General features: G+C 54.5%; 2 protein-coding genes across 2 annotated transcripts; both read right to left on the bottom strand.

The window, feature by feature from the left end:
* Positions 1–973: 973 nt before the first annotated feature.
* Positions 974–2,801, bottom strand: KCNE3 (potassium voltage-gated channel subfamily E regulatory subunit 3). The gene is made up of 2 exons (XM_038154777.1): positions 2,553–2,801; positions 974–1,623 (listed from the first exon to the last, which is right to left on the bottom strand). Exons 1-2 carry the CDS (start codon positions 2,751–2,753, stop codon positions 1,321–1,323), a joined length of 504 nt encoding a protein of 167 aa, XP_038010705.1. The 5' UTR covers positions 2,754–2,801; the 3' UTR covers positions 974–1,320.
* A 135-nt stretch (positions 2,802–2,936) lies between these two features.
* Positions 2,937–5,862, bottom strand: LIPT2 (lipoyl(octanoyl) transferase 2). Its single transcript, XM_038154761.1, has 2 exons — positions 5,072–5,862; positions 2,937–4,191 (listed from the first exon to the last, which is right to left on the bottom strand). The coding sequence occupies exons 1-2, from the start codon at positions 5,547–5,549 to the stop codon at positions 3,959–3,961; spliced, it is 711 nt and encodes a 236-aa protein (XP_038010689.1). The 5' UTR covers positions 5,550–5,862; the 3' UTR covers positions 2,937–3,958.
* Positions 5,863–13,609: the final 7,747 nt, after the last annotated feature.

Genomic DNA, 13,609 nt, shown 5'->3' with positions numbered 1-13,609 from the left:
AGCCACGCGCCTCCGGCCAGGCTGCAGCGCTGCCCGCGCAGCAGGGGGACAGAGGGACCGAGCCTCCGGCTGGGAATGCGATGTGGGGACCGCTCCATCCCGGGGATGTGTCCCATCCCGGGGGTTTGTCCCATCCCGCTCCATCCCGGCGGTTTGTCCCATCCCGGGGATGTGTCCCATCCCGCTCCATCCCGGGGATGTGTCCCATCCCGCTCCATCCCGGGGGTTTGTCCCATCCTGCTCCATCCCGGGGTTTGTCCCATCCCGCTCCATCCCGGGGGTTTGTCCCATCCCGCTCCATCCCGGGGTTTGTCCCATCCCGGGGATGTGTCCCATCCCGCTCCATCCCGGGGGTTTGTCCCATCCTGCTCCATCCCGGGGTTTGTCCCATCCCTCTCCATCCCGGGGGTTTGTCCCATCCCGCTCCATCCCATCTAGGGGCTGCGGTGCCAGCGAAACGCTGTCCTTGGAGCCTCCTCGGCGGCACACAGCAGAGGTTCAGCCCTCTCAGCACCCCTGGGCTCTGGCACAGAGCCGTGCCCCACGGATTGCCCCAAACCCCAACTTTGCTGGCGGGAGAAGCAAACACAAGCACCCTGAGCCCACCACCTCCTTTAATTCCCTGCCAGAGAAGCAGGGCCCAGCCCAGCTCAAGCATTACAGGGTTTCAGCACCAGAAAAACCCGCTCACCGCTGCCACAGCTGCTGGGAGCCCAGGGAGGGCTGACTGAGTAAGGAAATGGGGAAATATTCTCCTTGAAGGCTCCTGCCAGCCCACGCTGGGAAAAGAGCTGCCCTGCCAGCCCCACGGTGGAGCCCAGGTGGGTCTGCGGGACCAGCACCTGCTTGCAGGTCACGTTCTCCCAGCTCCTGCCAGCCAGGACATCCTGGAGCTGCTCACAGCAGGACTGAGCTCCTCCACAGTGGAGTTCCAGCAGCTTTAGGGGGGTTCCAGCAGCTTTGGGGGGTTCCAGCATCTTTGGGGGGCTCCCAGCAGCTCCATGGGGCTCCCAGCAGCTTTGCGGGGTTTCCAGCAGCTTTGGGATGTCCTCAGCATCTCCATGGGGCTCCCAGCAGTTCCATGGGGCTCCCAGCAGCTTTGGGGGTGTTTCCAGCAGCTTTGGGGTGTCCTCAGCAGCTCCATGGGGCTCCCAGCAGCTTTGGGGTGTTTCCAGCAGCTTTGGGGTGTCCTCAGCAGCTTTGGGGTGTCCTCAGCAGCTTTGGGGGGCTCCCAGCAGCTCTGGGGCCAGCAGCACTGCCGCACCCCACAGCGAGCGGGATGAGCCCGCTGGCTCCGGGGGGACAGGGCGTGTGCCGGGCTCAGATCATGGAGACCCTGTTCTTGATGTAGACGTGGTAGGGGTCGCTGCGCTTGTCCACCTTGCGGGAGCGGGTGTAGCCCAGGATGAGGCTGCCCACGGTGGCGGCGAAGAGCGTCATGACGAACAGGATGTACATGTAGGCGTTGGCGTGGCGGCCAGCCTGGCCACCTCGTGTGGCCCCCGGGGCCGGGCTGGGGCAGGGCACGGCCCCGAGCAGGGTCCGGTTCAGGGCGCTCAGCACCGCCTGCAGGCTCCGCTGCCACGGCTCCGTGCGGTTCGTCTCATCCATGTCCTCCCCGGGCTGCAGGGAGCACAGGGCTCACAGGGCACTGCACAGGTGTCCCCAGGGCACAGCCTGACCCCAAAGTGCTCCTCTGCCACAGGGCAGGAGCATTCCCAGCAGCCCTCTGCATTCCCAGCAGCCCTCTCCCTGAATTTCAGTCTTTCCATGGAAAGACTGAATTTTCATCTTTCCCAGGCTCTGCCCCTCTCTCCTCCCCGGGACTGGGGACAGTGTGGGGACACTGCTGTCCCAAGGGAGCAGGAGGGCTGGGTTCACAGCCTGCTCTCCCCGGGGATGTGTGGGCATGGTGGGCTCATATCCTGCCCCGCTGCAGGGCGCAGAGCTGGCACAGCCCCCCGCAGATGGCTGTGAACCCATCTTGAGGTGCCCTAAAATCCCCTGCCTGGGGATTTCCCTTCCTTTTGGGCGCTAGGCTCCCCCTGAGCTGCCATCCCTCCTTTGCCATGATGCCCTTCTGCCAGCCCCCCTCACAGCTTGCCGGGGCCCCGGGGCAGGCACGGCCAGGGGGCGACAGGGACACAGCCCCCACTTGTGCCATCCTTTGGGACACACCAGTGCCCCCAGGGACCCAGCCTGTCTCCCAGCAGCTCCCCAGCACCCCTCGCCTGCTGCACCCACAGCTCTACCCATGCAGAGGATCCCAAACGGACCACCCTAAACTCGGGGTGCACCTCCCAGGACGACACCCCAGCTACCAGGAGGAGGAGGAGGAGGAAGGGGCTGAGTGGCCAGGAGCCGGCAGGGATGAGGTGGGACCTGCCTGCCTTCCTGACTGAAGAGAATTAGGCTGAATTTGGGAAGTTTGGGGCAAGATCTGGGTTTATCCCAGGAGGGGACCCAACTTAGGGGCACGACTTGGGGGGACGCACCCTAAGGGGGGTGTAAGGAGCGGGGGACAGGGCGCGACAAGGGGGGCTCGCACTCACCTCGTGTGCCCTCCCTGCCCGCGCCGCTGCCAGGCTGAGCCGGGACTGAGCATCGCAGCCGGCGGGGAGGGATGCAGGCGGGCCGGGAGCGCCGCCAGCCTCCTCCCCTTCCCGGGCAGAGCCACCTGCCGCGGCCACCGGCGTGTCCCCAGCGCCGGCTCCCGGCCCCAGCCGCACAGCCGGGGCTCTATGGGGCTTCATAGGGCTTTGTGGGGCTCTGTGGGGCGTTATGTGGCTCCGTGGGGCGGGAGAGCCGGGCTCCCTCCGCGTCCCCCCCCCCCGCACATGCTGCCGGTCACGCTTTCCTGTCCCTCCTCGTCCGGCAGTCCCTGAGCCCTGAGATGGCACAGAGCCTGCCCAGGCATGTTCCTCCTGCTCACCGTGCCCTCCCGGAGCTCAGCCTGCTGCTTTTGCCCCTTCCCAGCCCCACTGGGCACCCACAAGGAGCTGGCAGCAGCAGAGAGGCCAAAGCTCGTGGGGCAGGGAGGGGGCCCAGAACAGCAGTGAGGGGCTGAAGGTGGGGGTCAGGTCCTGCTCTGAGCAGGGTGTGGGTACTTCAGCCCCAGGCTGACTTCCCTGCCCTGAATAAACCCGTCCATTAACTCAGTTCATGATGGGACAGCAATTTCAGGAGGGCTGACAGCAGCTCTAGCCCCACAGACCCCGTGGCTGCAGGTGTACACTGCCCAGCTGGAATGCTGTGTGGTCCCACAGGATCCACAGGTCCCACAGGATCTTCCCTCCTTGTGACCCGTTTCCCTCCTCCTCCCCCTTTTCCACTGTCTCCACAGCTTTCCACCCACCAGGGTTTACAGCCCCCTTCTACCCTCCCTGGCGCCAGGATCTCTGCCACGTGAGGGTTTCCCCGGGCTCAGGGTGACAAAAAGATTGCCCCTGATAAACTCTTGGGGTAAGTAAATGAGAAAAGGATCAGCAGCCAAAGTTCCCAGCAACTCTCTTTATGTATAAAATCTGCCTCTTTTCACCCACCAGCAAGGGAAGGATGACCCACGTGAATTCATGTGGATTCATGAGCATTCACACATTCTTTAATTTTTGTGGGGCAAAAAGCAGAAAAAAACCCACAAAAGCACCTGTTTGGGTACTCCCCCAGCAAGTGACGTGGGGACATGGTACCCACGGAGGTGTCAGCTGAGGGATGGAGGCTCACAGGCCAGCCCCAGGGCAGGTTTGGATGGTCAGTGGCACCCATGGAGGTCTCAGCAGGGGGATGGAGGCTCACAGGCCATCCCCAGGGCAGGTTTGGATGGTCCAGCAGCAGCCTGAAACCCTGTGCCACGGTCCACTCACAGTCCCCAGGCAAAGGCACCAGAACTCGTCTCAGAACAGAGACCCCCGGGGCTGCCCTGGCCCGGGGCACACTCGTCCAAGGCAGAACAACAATCCTAATCCCCGGGGTCTTCTGAAGAGACCAAAGTGCACTCAAACACCTCCTGGAAGGAGTCGAGGAAGGGCTGGAGGACGTGGCTGACGGCGACGTGGTGGCCCAGCTCGCGGCTGAGCGAGGTGACGCCCGTGCCCTCCAGCCCGCAGGGGACGATGTGCTCGAACCACGAGAGGTCGGTGCAGCAGTTCAGCGCCAGCCCGTGCGAGGTGATGTGGTTCCCGCAGTGCACACCTGCGGGGCCGAGAGCATCCCCCCGTCAGCACCATCACCGGGCTGCCCCGATCGCTAAAATCATCCTCCCCCCAGCACGCTGTGCTCCCTTCTGCCAGGGGAAACCCACAGAGAGGCTCCCCCCAAAATTGGGGCAGGTGGGGAGCAGCATGTCCAGACCCTCCACCCCAGCCCTGCACCCCCAAACACCTCCCACCGCTGGAATTTCCACGGGGGGAGCTGCAGCACCCCAAATCCAGGCTGCAGGGTCCCAGGATGAAGTAGAGGATGTGGAGGGGTGCAAGGGAAGGGGCAAGGCTGGGGACTGGGCTGCAGGCAGGCAGCCAGCCCTGGGAGCAAGGGGTGCACAGTGCTGCGGGCCGGGTGGGCTGCAGGGGCTCCAGATTGTGCTGCCCCCTCCTCTTGGGTGCCAGTCCCACCCCTGCATGCTCCCTGGTGTGCCCCCACCCTCACTCCCCGGTGCCTACAGCTGCAGGTTCCCGCAGCGCTCTGCCCCTGTGCCCAGGGAATGGCAGGACGGGTTGGGCTGGGAGGTGTTCCATGGGCAGGGACACCTCCCACCATCTCCCAGGCTGCTCCAAGCCCTGTCCAGCCTGGCCTTGGGCACTGCCAGGGATCCAGGGGCAGCCACAGCTGCTCTGGGCACCCTGTGCCAGGGCCTGCCCACCCTCACAGGCAAGAATTCCCTCCCAAGATCCCATCTAACCATGTCCTCTGGCAGTGCCAGTCATTCCCTGCGTCCTGTCCCTCCATCCCTTGTCCCCCAAGTCCCCATCCAGCTCTCCCCTTCAGGCCCTGGCAGGGCTCTGAGCTCTCCCTGGACCCTTCCTCTCCACACGCGGAGCACCCCTGTGCCCAGCCCGGCGCCGTCCCCGCTCACCGATGGCACAGAGCTTGCTGTCGCCCATCCAGACCCCGGTGAAGGGCGGCGGCAGCGCCCGCGCCGCTCGCAGCCCGAGCCGCCGGCACAGCCGCAGCACCAGCGCCTCCAGCCCGGCCACGTAGCCGCGGAGAGGCAGCCGGCGGCGGCGCAGGTCGAGCACGGGGAAGGCGAGGAGCTGCCCGGGGCCGTGGAAGGTGATGTGCCCGCCGCGCCGCGCCGCCACCAGCGCCGCGCCCCGCGCCCGCAGCGCCGCCGCCGCCGCCGCGCCCGGCGCGCCCCGCAGCCCCCAGGCGTACACGGGCCGAGCCGGCTCGCTCAGCACCACGCTCTCCGCAGGGACGGCATCCCCCGGGACATCACCCCCCGGGCCGCCCCGCGCCGCCCGCGCCGCCGCCACGCAGCGCTCCTGCACCCGCAGCGCCTCCGCGTACGGCACCGCGCCCAGCCGCAGCACCCGCACCGCCCGCCGCGACATGGGACACGCGGGGACACGCGGGGACGCACGGCGACAGCGCCGCGACACACGGCGACAGCGCCGGAACCACCGGTGACAGCGCCGGGACACCCGGGGACACCGCCGGAACACCCAGGGACAGCGCCGGGATAGCGCCGGGACAGCCGGGGACAGCGCCGGGACAGCGCCGAAGCGGGCAGGGGACGGGGCTGGGGACAGGGATGGGGACAGGGGCACCGGTGGGCCACGGACACAGGCAGCAGACACGGGCGCACGGAAAAGCAGCGGCGACGGAAGGCGGGCACGGAAGAGAGGCAGGGGAGGAGCGAGAGGCGGGGAGGGAACGGGAGGCGAGGATAGGGACAGCGGAGTCATGTGGGCACAGGCACGGGGACGGGAGCCGGTGGGGATGGGATGGGAGAGTGGCGGCAGGGAAAGGCAGGGGGATGGAGACAGGGAGGGGAGAATGTCACAAACATATTTTACGAAAATCCTTCTGCCGGGATTTTCTTCTCCTGAGAAGCTGAGGAGCCTCAGGAGAGGAATGCAAACAATAACTCTCTGCTGCTGTGGAATGCAACTGGTGCATCCTGGATTGGTCCATGGGAAGTGTTTCTACTTCATAATCCATCAAGGATGCAGCTGAGCAGTCACAGCCTTTGTTATTCATTCCTTTTTATCCAGCCAGCCTTCTGATGAATCCCTTCTATTCTTTTAATACAGTTTTAATATAGCATTTTTAATATAGTATATATCGTAATGTAATAAATCAGCCTTCTGAAACATGGAGTCAAGATTCTCGTCTCTTCCCTCATCCTGGGACCCCTGCAAATCCCACAGGAGAACAGGGCAGAGGGGACAGAAGTGAGAGGGGGCAGACAGGGCACAGACACGGTGGATGGGGACGTGGAGGACAGGGCAGAGGGGACAGCAGCACACAGGATGGTGATTTGGGGTTGGAGAGAGGGGAGCAGGGCCTGGGGGCACGGGACATGGCCCAGAGGAGGGCACCAGGGATGGGGGATTGGGGATGGGAGCTGGTGCCCAGGGACAAGGCTGAGAGACAGGGGACAGGGGATATGGCACAGGGAGGAGGAGGTCACAGGGCTGCGGGTGGCTGATAGGGCTGCAGGAAGGGCACAGCAAAGAGAGACAGGGTCCCTCTCAGCACAGGGTGTGGGACATGGGGCACCAGGGTGGGAGACAGGGTGAGGAGGGGACAGGCAGGGAGTGTGCCCATGACATCCCAGTGCAGCTGGGCAATCACAGGCCTGCTCAAAGCAGGCTAAAATCAGGATTCTGGGGTACAGTTAGGACAGCTGTGGATGCTCCAACCCTGGAAGTGTTCCAGGGCAGGTTGCATAAGGCCTTGAGCAACCTGGTGTGTTGGAATGTGTCCCTGCCCATGGCAGGGGGTGGAACAGGATGAGCTTTAAGTTCCTTCCATGCCCTTCGCTTTGTATTATTGTGTGCTGGCACCTCAAGGCTGTGCACTGTAAATAAAGTCCTTGTGTTGCCGAGGTGCTGGTGAGGGCTGCAGTTCATCCCCCTGGGACTGTGGAAGAGGAAATGTTCCCACCCCAGCTTCTTCTTCCAAATGTAGAAAATAGACAAATCTGGTCGAACCGCTCATGAGTCAACCATTGAAACCTGAGCAAACTGTTCCCAGCCTGCAGCCCTTCCAGCTTATCGACCTTGTGAAAGTGTGTCCTGATTTCACAGAGCAGTCTCTGTGTTAGGGAGCTCCTGCTTTATCAGAAACATGCCTCGCTGGTCATTTGCCCTTTGTCATCACAGGCCGCTCAGCTGTCAGCTGACAAGGTCAGCCTCTGTGCTGCTGCAAGGAAGGAAAGGTTCTTCCCTTTGTTAGGCCATTTTCTCAATGAAGAGGAGAAAAAAGGGGGGGAAAAAACCACCAGGAATTGGGCAGCACTCCACCTGGGGTGGGAACATCCCCTCAGCCAGCTCCTGGAGAGCTGCTCCAGGTCTCAGCCTTGGCAGGACAGACTGGTATTTTGCACCAGCAGCGTGTGTGCAGTGCGTTATTTCCTTGTTTTTATGGCTGAGCCCTCGTTGTGTCCTGGAGATCAAAGCCCAGGGCTCTTCCTGCCTGGCTGCTGCCTGCGTAGGACAGGGAGCCGTGTGTCACAGCGCTGGGACCCTCGTCAGCAGCACTGTCACTGCCCTTTACTGTGCACATCCTAGATTGCCCTATTTACTGCCCACATCCTGCTTTTCAGCCAGGGGGAAATGGCCTGGAAGGGGCCACGGGTGGCCCACATTTTATCCTTGTCTCAGGGCTGGGGTGTTCCCAAAGCACGGTGGGGCTTTTGTGGTGCCCATGGTGCTGTCCTCTTGTACCCTCTCCTCGGGTGCCTTAAACTCTGCAGTCCCCAGCAATTCCTTGGAGGGCAGAGCCTGATTTTTTTTCTGGCAGGAGAGCCTCCCTTGGGGGGCTTGGGGGCTAATGCAGGTCAGGTTTAACAGCAGGGAGAGGAGGGGAGGACAGGGGTGGTGGCTGTGAAAGAGGTGCCTGGCAAGAGGAGCTGTCACAGCTCACAGAGAGCCACAGACAAAGCAAAGGGCAACATCTTGGCTCCAGTGAAGGCTGGGATGAAATTCCTGTAGAGTTTGGCAAGGCTGGGATGTCACAGAGAGGTGACAGAGCTGTGCTGGCAGAGCTGAGAGTGGAGTGCCCAGCTTGGGCACCCGCAGGCACAGCAGCCCCCTCCCCACACTGCCACAAGCCTTTCAGCAAAATCCATTTTTTATTTTTTTCCCCCAAGGAAATTGTACTCGAGGTCCATTTGCAGGTACCTATGGCCTGAATTGTTTGGAACAGGAGGTCAGAGTGTGGCCAGGAGCATCCCTGACTCTGCTCCTGGAATGCCAGCCCCTTTACCCCAGGCAGAGCTGCAGCCACAGCTCAGGGAGTGTTAAATCAAACATGTGAAACCTCACCTTTGAGAGAGGCTCATAAATAACTAGCACAGCCCTCTAGCAAAGAACAGATGCCTTTGGGTGATGGATGAGGAATTTCTCCATTTCTCTATTTTTCAGTCACAATTCTCTCTCTCTCTCTTTTTTTTTTCTTTTTTTTTCTTTTTTTTTTCTTTTCTGTTTTAAACAAGAAACCCCTGGGTTGGTTTTTTGTTTTAAAGAGACCTTTAAATAAAATGAGCATGATCTTTTGGTTGTCAGGGGGTGGCAGTTTGCAGAAGAGTGATCCCAGACACAGAGGCAGCTCAGGGTCTCCCAAAACCTCGTTCCTACATCCAAGCTCACATGGTGCCCTCTGGAAGGGCTGCAGCAAAGCTGGGCACACAACTGCAGGGTTTCTGCAGGCTGGGAGGGGGGCAGGGATCACCTCCTCGGTGCCCCTAGGAGGGTTTGATGCTGGCTGCTCATCCCTCTGATATCCAGCTGGGTCTCCAAGGCTGGCTCAGTGCAGGAGGAGGTGGTGCTGGGAAGCCTTAAGCTGTGGCTTTATTTTGGCTTTATTGATGGCACCAGGCTGCCGTGTGGTACCTTGGGAGCATCAGCCAACCTCCCTACACAGCATCAGTCCGGCCCTACAAGTGCCAGCCACCTTACTGGGAAGGACAAACATTTTATTCAGGAATGCACCTTTCCCCAGGAGAGCTGGGGGGAATGGCTGGGGCAGGACAGGGCTGCTCTGCCCACACCCTGCTCGGCTCACTGACTCCAGCAGCACGCTCCCAAGGCTGTGCCAGAGGGGAAGGAAGCCAGGGAAGCACACGTGTCGGGCTGTGCCCCACGGGGGCAGTGAGGAAGTACTTAAGTTGTGTTTCTGCGCTGACTGCACCTCTCTGGGCAGTCACAGTTTCTTGGAGCAGACACAGCAGGCTCCACGCTCCTCCGAGCTCCCTGTGCCTCCAGGAGCTGGCATTTCCCCCTGGGAAGCTCAGGTGTGCTGTTTGTCCTTCACCTACACTGCTGAAGGTGCTTTCCTCCCTTCCAGCTTGTCCCCAAGCCAGGGGTCTCACTGCCATCAGGACAGCCAGCAGTGTGAGAGCCTGAATGAGGGATGCAGGACTCCAGGCAGCTCTTCAAAATGCAGTTTATTATATCCAAGACCTTACAGCAGCCCAGGGTGCTGGGTGACAGAGCCTGTGCCCACAGCTGTCAGCTCCAGCTGCAGGCAGGCCTGGAGACCTGAGTTCAGGTTACAATGCATTATATACTTTTCTTTTGGTTACAAATGCATTATATACTTTTGGTTACAAATGCGTTACATACTTTTCTTTGCTGAGCATCTTAACACAGTAGAACCAATCTATACATTAACTTTTACCTCTAGCAATTCATAACTACTGTAATTACCATATTCATGTCACCATTCTCCAGTCACTAAAAGTTAGTACATTGCTGTTTGAGCTAGAAGGTATTTTCCAGTTTCCTTGCAGCAGAAAATTCTGAGACCTTTTTTCTACTTGCAACATCTGCTGACGTGTTTGCCTGTGCTGTCTTTCTGCTTGGTAAAAACATCTTCTTATTTGAGGTGGGTTTATCCTTTGCTCTTATCCATAAAACCCCTTCTAACTATCACACCCTTTGCCTCCTTGGTTGTCCAGTAAGACTGGCCCAGCAATTCTTTCCTTCTATATCAAAACTCGCTTCCATCTCTATTCCTTCTTCAGAATCTACATTCAAAAATCTTTCTGCTAAGCATTCGTATCTGTGAGACCTTCTTGTCAAACTTTCATCCCTCCCAACACAGCAGGACTTCAGAGCAGCCAAAACCAGCCAGCAGCTGCTGGGTCCTGCCCCCACCACAGCTCTGCTGGTAGCAAAGGTGCCCCGAGGAGCTCAGCCAGGGCAGGGATGGCTCTGGGGGAGCTCCAGAGGGATGTCCAGGTGTGACCCCACCTGCAGAGCCACCCCAGCCCTGGGGACACAGCACAGGAGGGGCACGGAGCTGCTCCAGGGCTGGAGCCAGGCTGGGGGTGCTCACCTGGAGAGGAGAAGGCTCCAGGGAGAGCTCAGAGCCTTGCAGGGCCCAAAGGGGCTACAAGGGACACAAATGCCTTGGCACAAATCAGGTGTGGTGTCACCACGAGGTTTCTATGAAAATCCTCTGCTGGGATTTGTTTCTCCCGAGAAGCTGGGGAGCTTCAGCTTCTCCATGTTTTGCTGCTACATATAAATTATATTTATACATACATATACAAATGATACATATATTTGTACATATAAATTTACACATAGCTCATTTTTTATTTATACATATAAATTTACACATAAATTTATACATATACACACAAGTGATACATATATTTATACATATAAATATACGTACATACAAATTATACATGTATTTATACATATAAATTTACACATAGTTCATATTTTTAGTTATACATATAAATTTACACATAGCTCATTTTTTATTTATACATATACCTTTACACATAAATTTATACATATAAATTATATTTATACATATACATACAAATTATACATGTAAGTATATTTATACATATAAATTTACACATAGCTCATTTTTATTTATAGATGTAAATACACACAGAAATTTATACAGAAATACACACATAAATTTATACATATAAATTATATTTATACATATACATATACATATAAATTATACATATAAACATATTTATACATATAAATTTACACATAGCTCGTATTTTTATTTATAGGTATAAATTTACACATAAATTTATACAAATTAATTATATTTATACACATAAATTATACATATAAACATATTTATACATATAAATTTACACATAGCTCATATTTTTTTATTTATGCATAGAGTATAGAGCAGGTGTGAGTGAGACCAGATGCAGATCCCACAGCACTTAATACCTTATTTAATATAATAATTATAATATATTAATATAATGTAATAATATATTCATATAATATATTATAATAGAAATAGAAATAGAAATATAAGTATAATTTCAATTCTAAATATATTATATTAAATATACATATTACTAGAAATATATATTATATTGTATAAAATATAAATATATAATATTGTATAAATAATAATATAAATATAGTTATAAATATATACACACAGAAATAGATATATAAGTATAGGTATAAATATAAATATAAATATAAATATAAATATAAATATAAATATAAATATAAATATAAATATAAATAATATAAAATAACAATAATATTTAATCCCTTAAGAGGAAAAAAATCCTCTGCTGGAGGATTTCTTACCTCTTACACCCATGTGTACCCTTAATCCAGCCAGCAGGACCAGCACAGGCTGTGCCCTGAGGGTGAAAAGTGTAATTTTACAGTCATCAGGCACCTTAGCCCAGGTCATAAAATCACCCAGAAAGCTCAGAGCAGGAAACTTGCGGGAGAAAAAAACAGAAGACGAAAAAGAGCCTGAAAACAATGAAGGGATGAGTAAGAGCTGCACAGTCCTTCCGTGAAGCGGCAGAAATGTCAAGGCAGGGATGTCACCAGAGTAACTGCGGTGAGAAGAAGGAAAAGGGGCAGCAGGAACGTGATGTCGCTCTGATTTTATAAGATTTTCCAAGTTTTTTGATGTTTACATTCTTGTAACGAATTTTCTTTCTGTAAACAACTCGTTGCTTTGAATACTTTTATGGAGGAGGAGGAGAAATCTGATGGACTCTTGGTTTGTCTGGTGATGCTGGTGACAGTGCCACCTCTCCAATGACACTGGACAAACCAAGAGTCCATCAAATCTCTCCTCCTCCATAAAGGAATGCAAAACAATAAGTTATTTATAAAATTGTGTGCGAAAGTTCGTTACAAAAATGTAAACATCAAAAAGTTTTAAAAAATCTTTAAAAAAAATCAAAGTGACACTAAAACTGTACTAAAAGAATAGAGAAAAAATTTGCCAGAAAGTTAAACAAAAATAAAATGGAATAAATAACAAAAACTCATAACTAACCTGAGAGTCTAACCTAGCTGCATCCTTGATGGGTTATTATGTAAAAACACCTAACAAAATCCAATCAAAGAAACACCTGTTGCATCCCACAGCAACAGATAATTTTTATTTACGTTTCTTTCCTAAAGCTTCTCAGCTTCTCAGGAGAAGAAAATCCTGGCAAATGATTTTCATAAATTATATCTGTAACACAGTCAGGACCCGCACCCTCTCGCCGTTCTCACAGGGTGAGTGGCTTGGGACAAGGACACTCCTGGTGAGCCTGGCTACCCCGGGCTGGCATTGCCACTGTCATGTTTGCCCAATTATCCCGTCAAAAAAAAAAAATCAAAATTTAATGTAGCAGCACTTTTAATTAAGTGGCTTAATGTATAAAAAATTGAATACACTCAAAATATTGACAATATAATTGGGTTAAAATGAGGGATAATTTGGTTCTGGATAATAATGCATAAGCAAACAAACCAAAACAAAAATAAATTACCACATGGGGTACGGAGTGCAGGGCTTTTGGACCCCTGCCACTGTTTGTATGAGGTCATCAAGCCAAAATTCCCCTTTTTATGCTGTGTGTCATCACCATCTCCTCCCATTTTCCGTTCGTCACGCTTGTATCTCCACCCTCATCATCACCTTCATCATGCATGCTCCACCATCCTTTCAGGTGCCATCTGAGGAAGGCTTCTCCTCTTCCTCAGGTGTGCTTTATTTCACCTTTTGGGTTACCCGTGCGCACCAAGCTGGTGTGGTACAAGCCAAAGCTAACAGAATATAAGCCAATCTCATGTTCTAACGTTAAAGCAATAAAGCTCATATAATCAACGTTTTCCTGGTGTCCAACCAACTTTTCCCCTCCTCCAGATAAATTTAGTGATAGTTATCCCTTGCTTCTTCCTGCTCTGAATATCTGCAGGAGGAAAAGGGGGTTGGGGGGGGAATGGACCCCTCCTGTCTCTTCCTCGGCATTACACTTTTAACTGTTTTGTTATTCCCGAATACGAATTGCTGTATCAATATTGATCGCTGTTTCAGTTTTGTCAGCACGAGTCCCACCCGTTTATCACAGCACCCTTGTCACCACTGTCACCACCGTCACCCCTGCCCCACGGAGCCGGGGCGCAGCTGCTCCGGGGCT

The sequence above is a fragment of the Motacilla alba genome, chromosome 1 (genome assembly GCF_015832195.1).
Source record: "Motacilla alba alba isolate MOTALB_02 chromosome 1, Motacilla_alba_V1.0_pri, whole genome shotgun sequence".
In the NCBI taxonomy this organism is placed as follows: Eukaryota; Metazoa; Chordata; class Aves; order Passeriformes; family Motacillidae; genus Motacilla; species Motacilla alba.
This window is presented reverse-complemented; position numbering and strand designations above follow the sequence as displayed.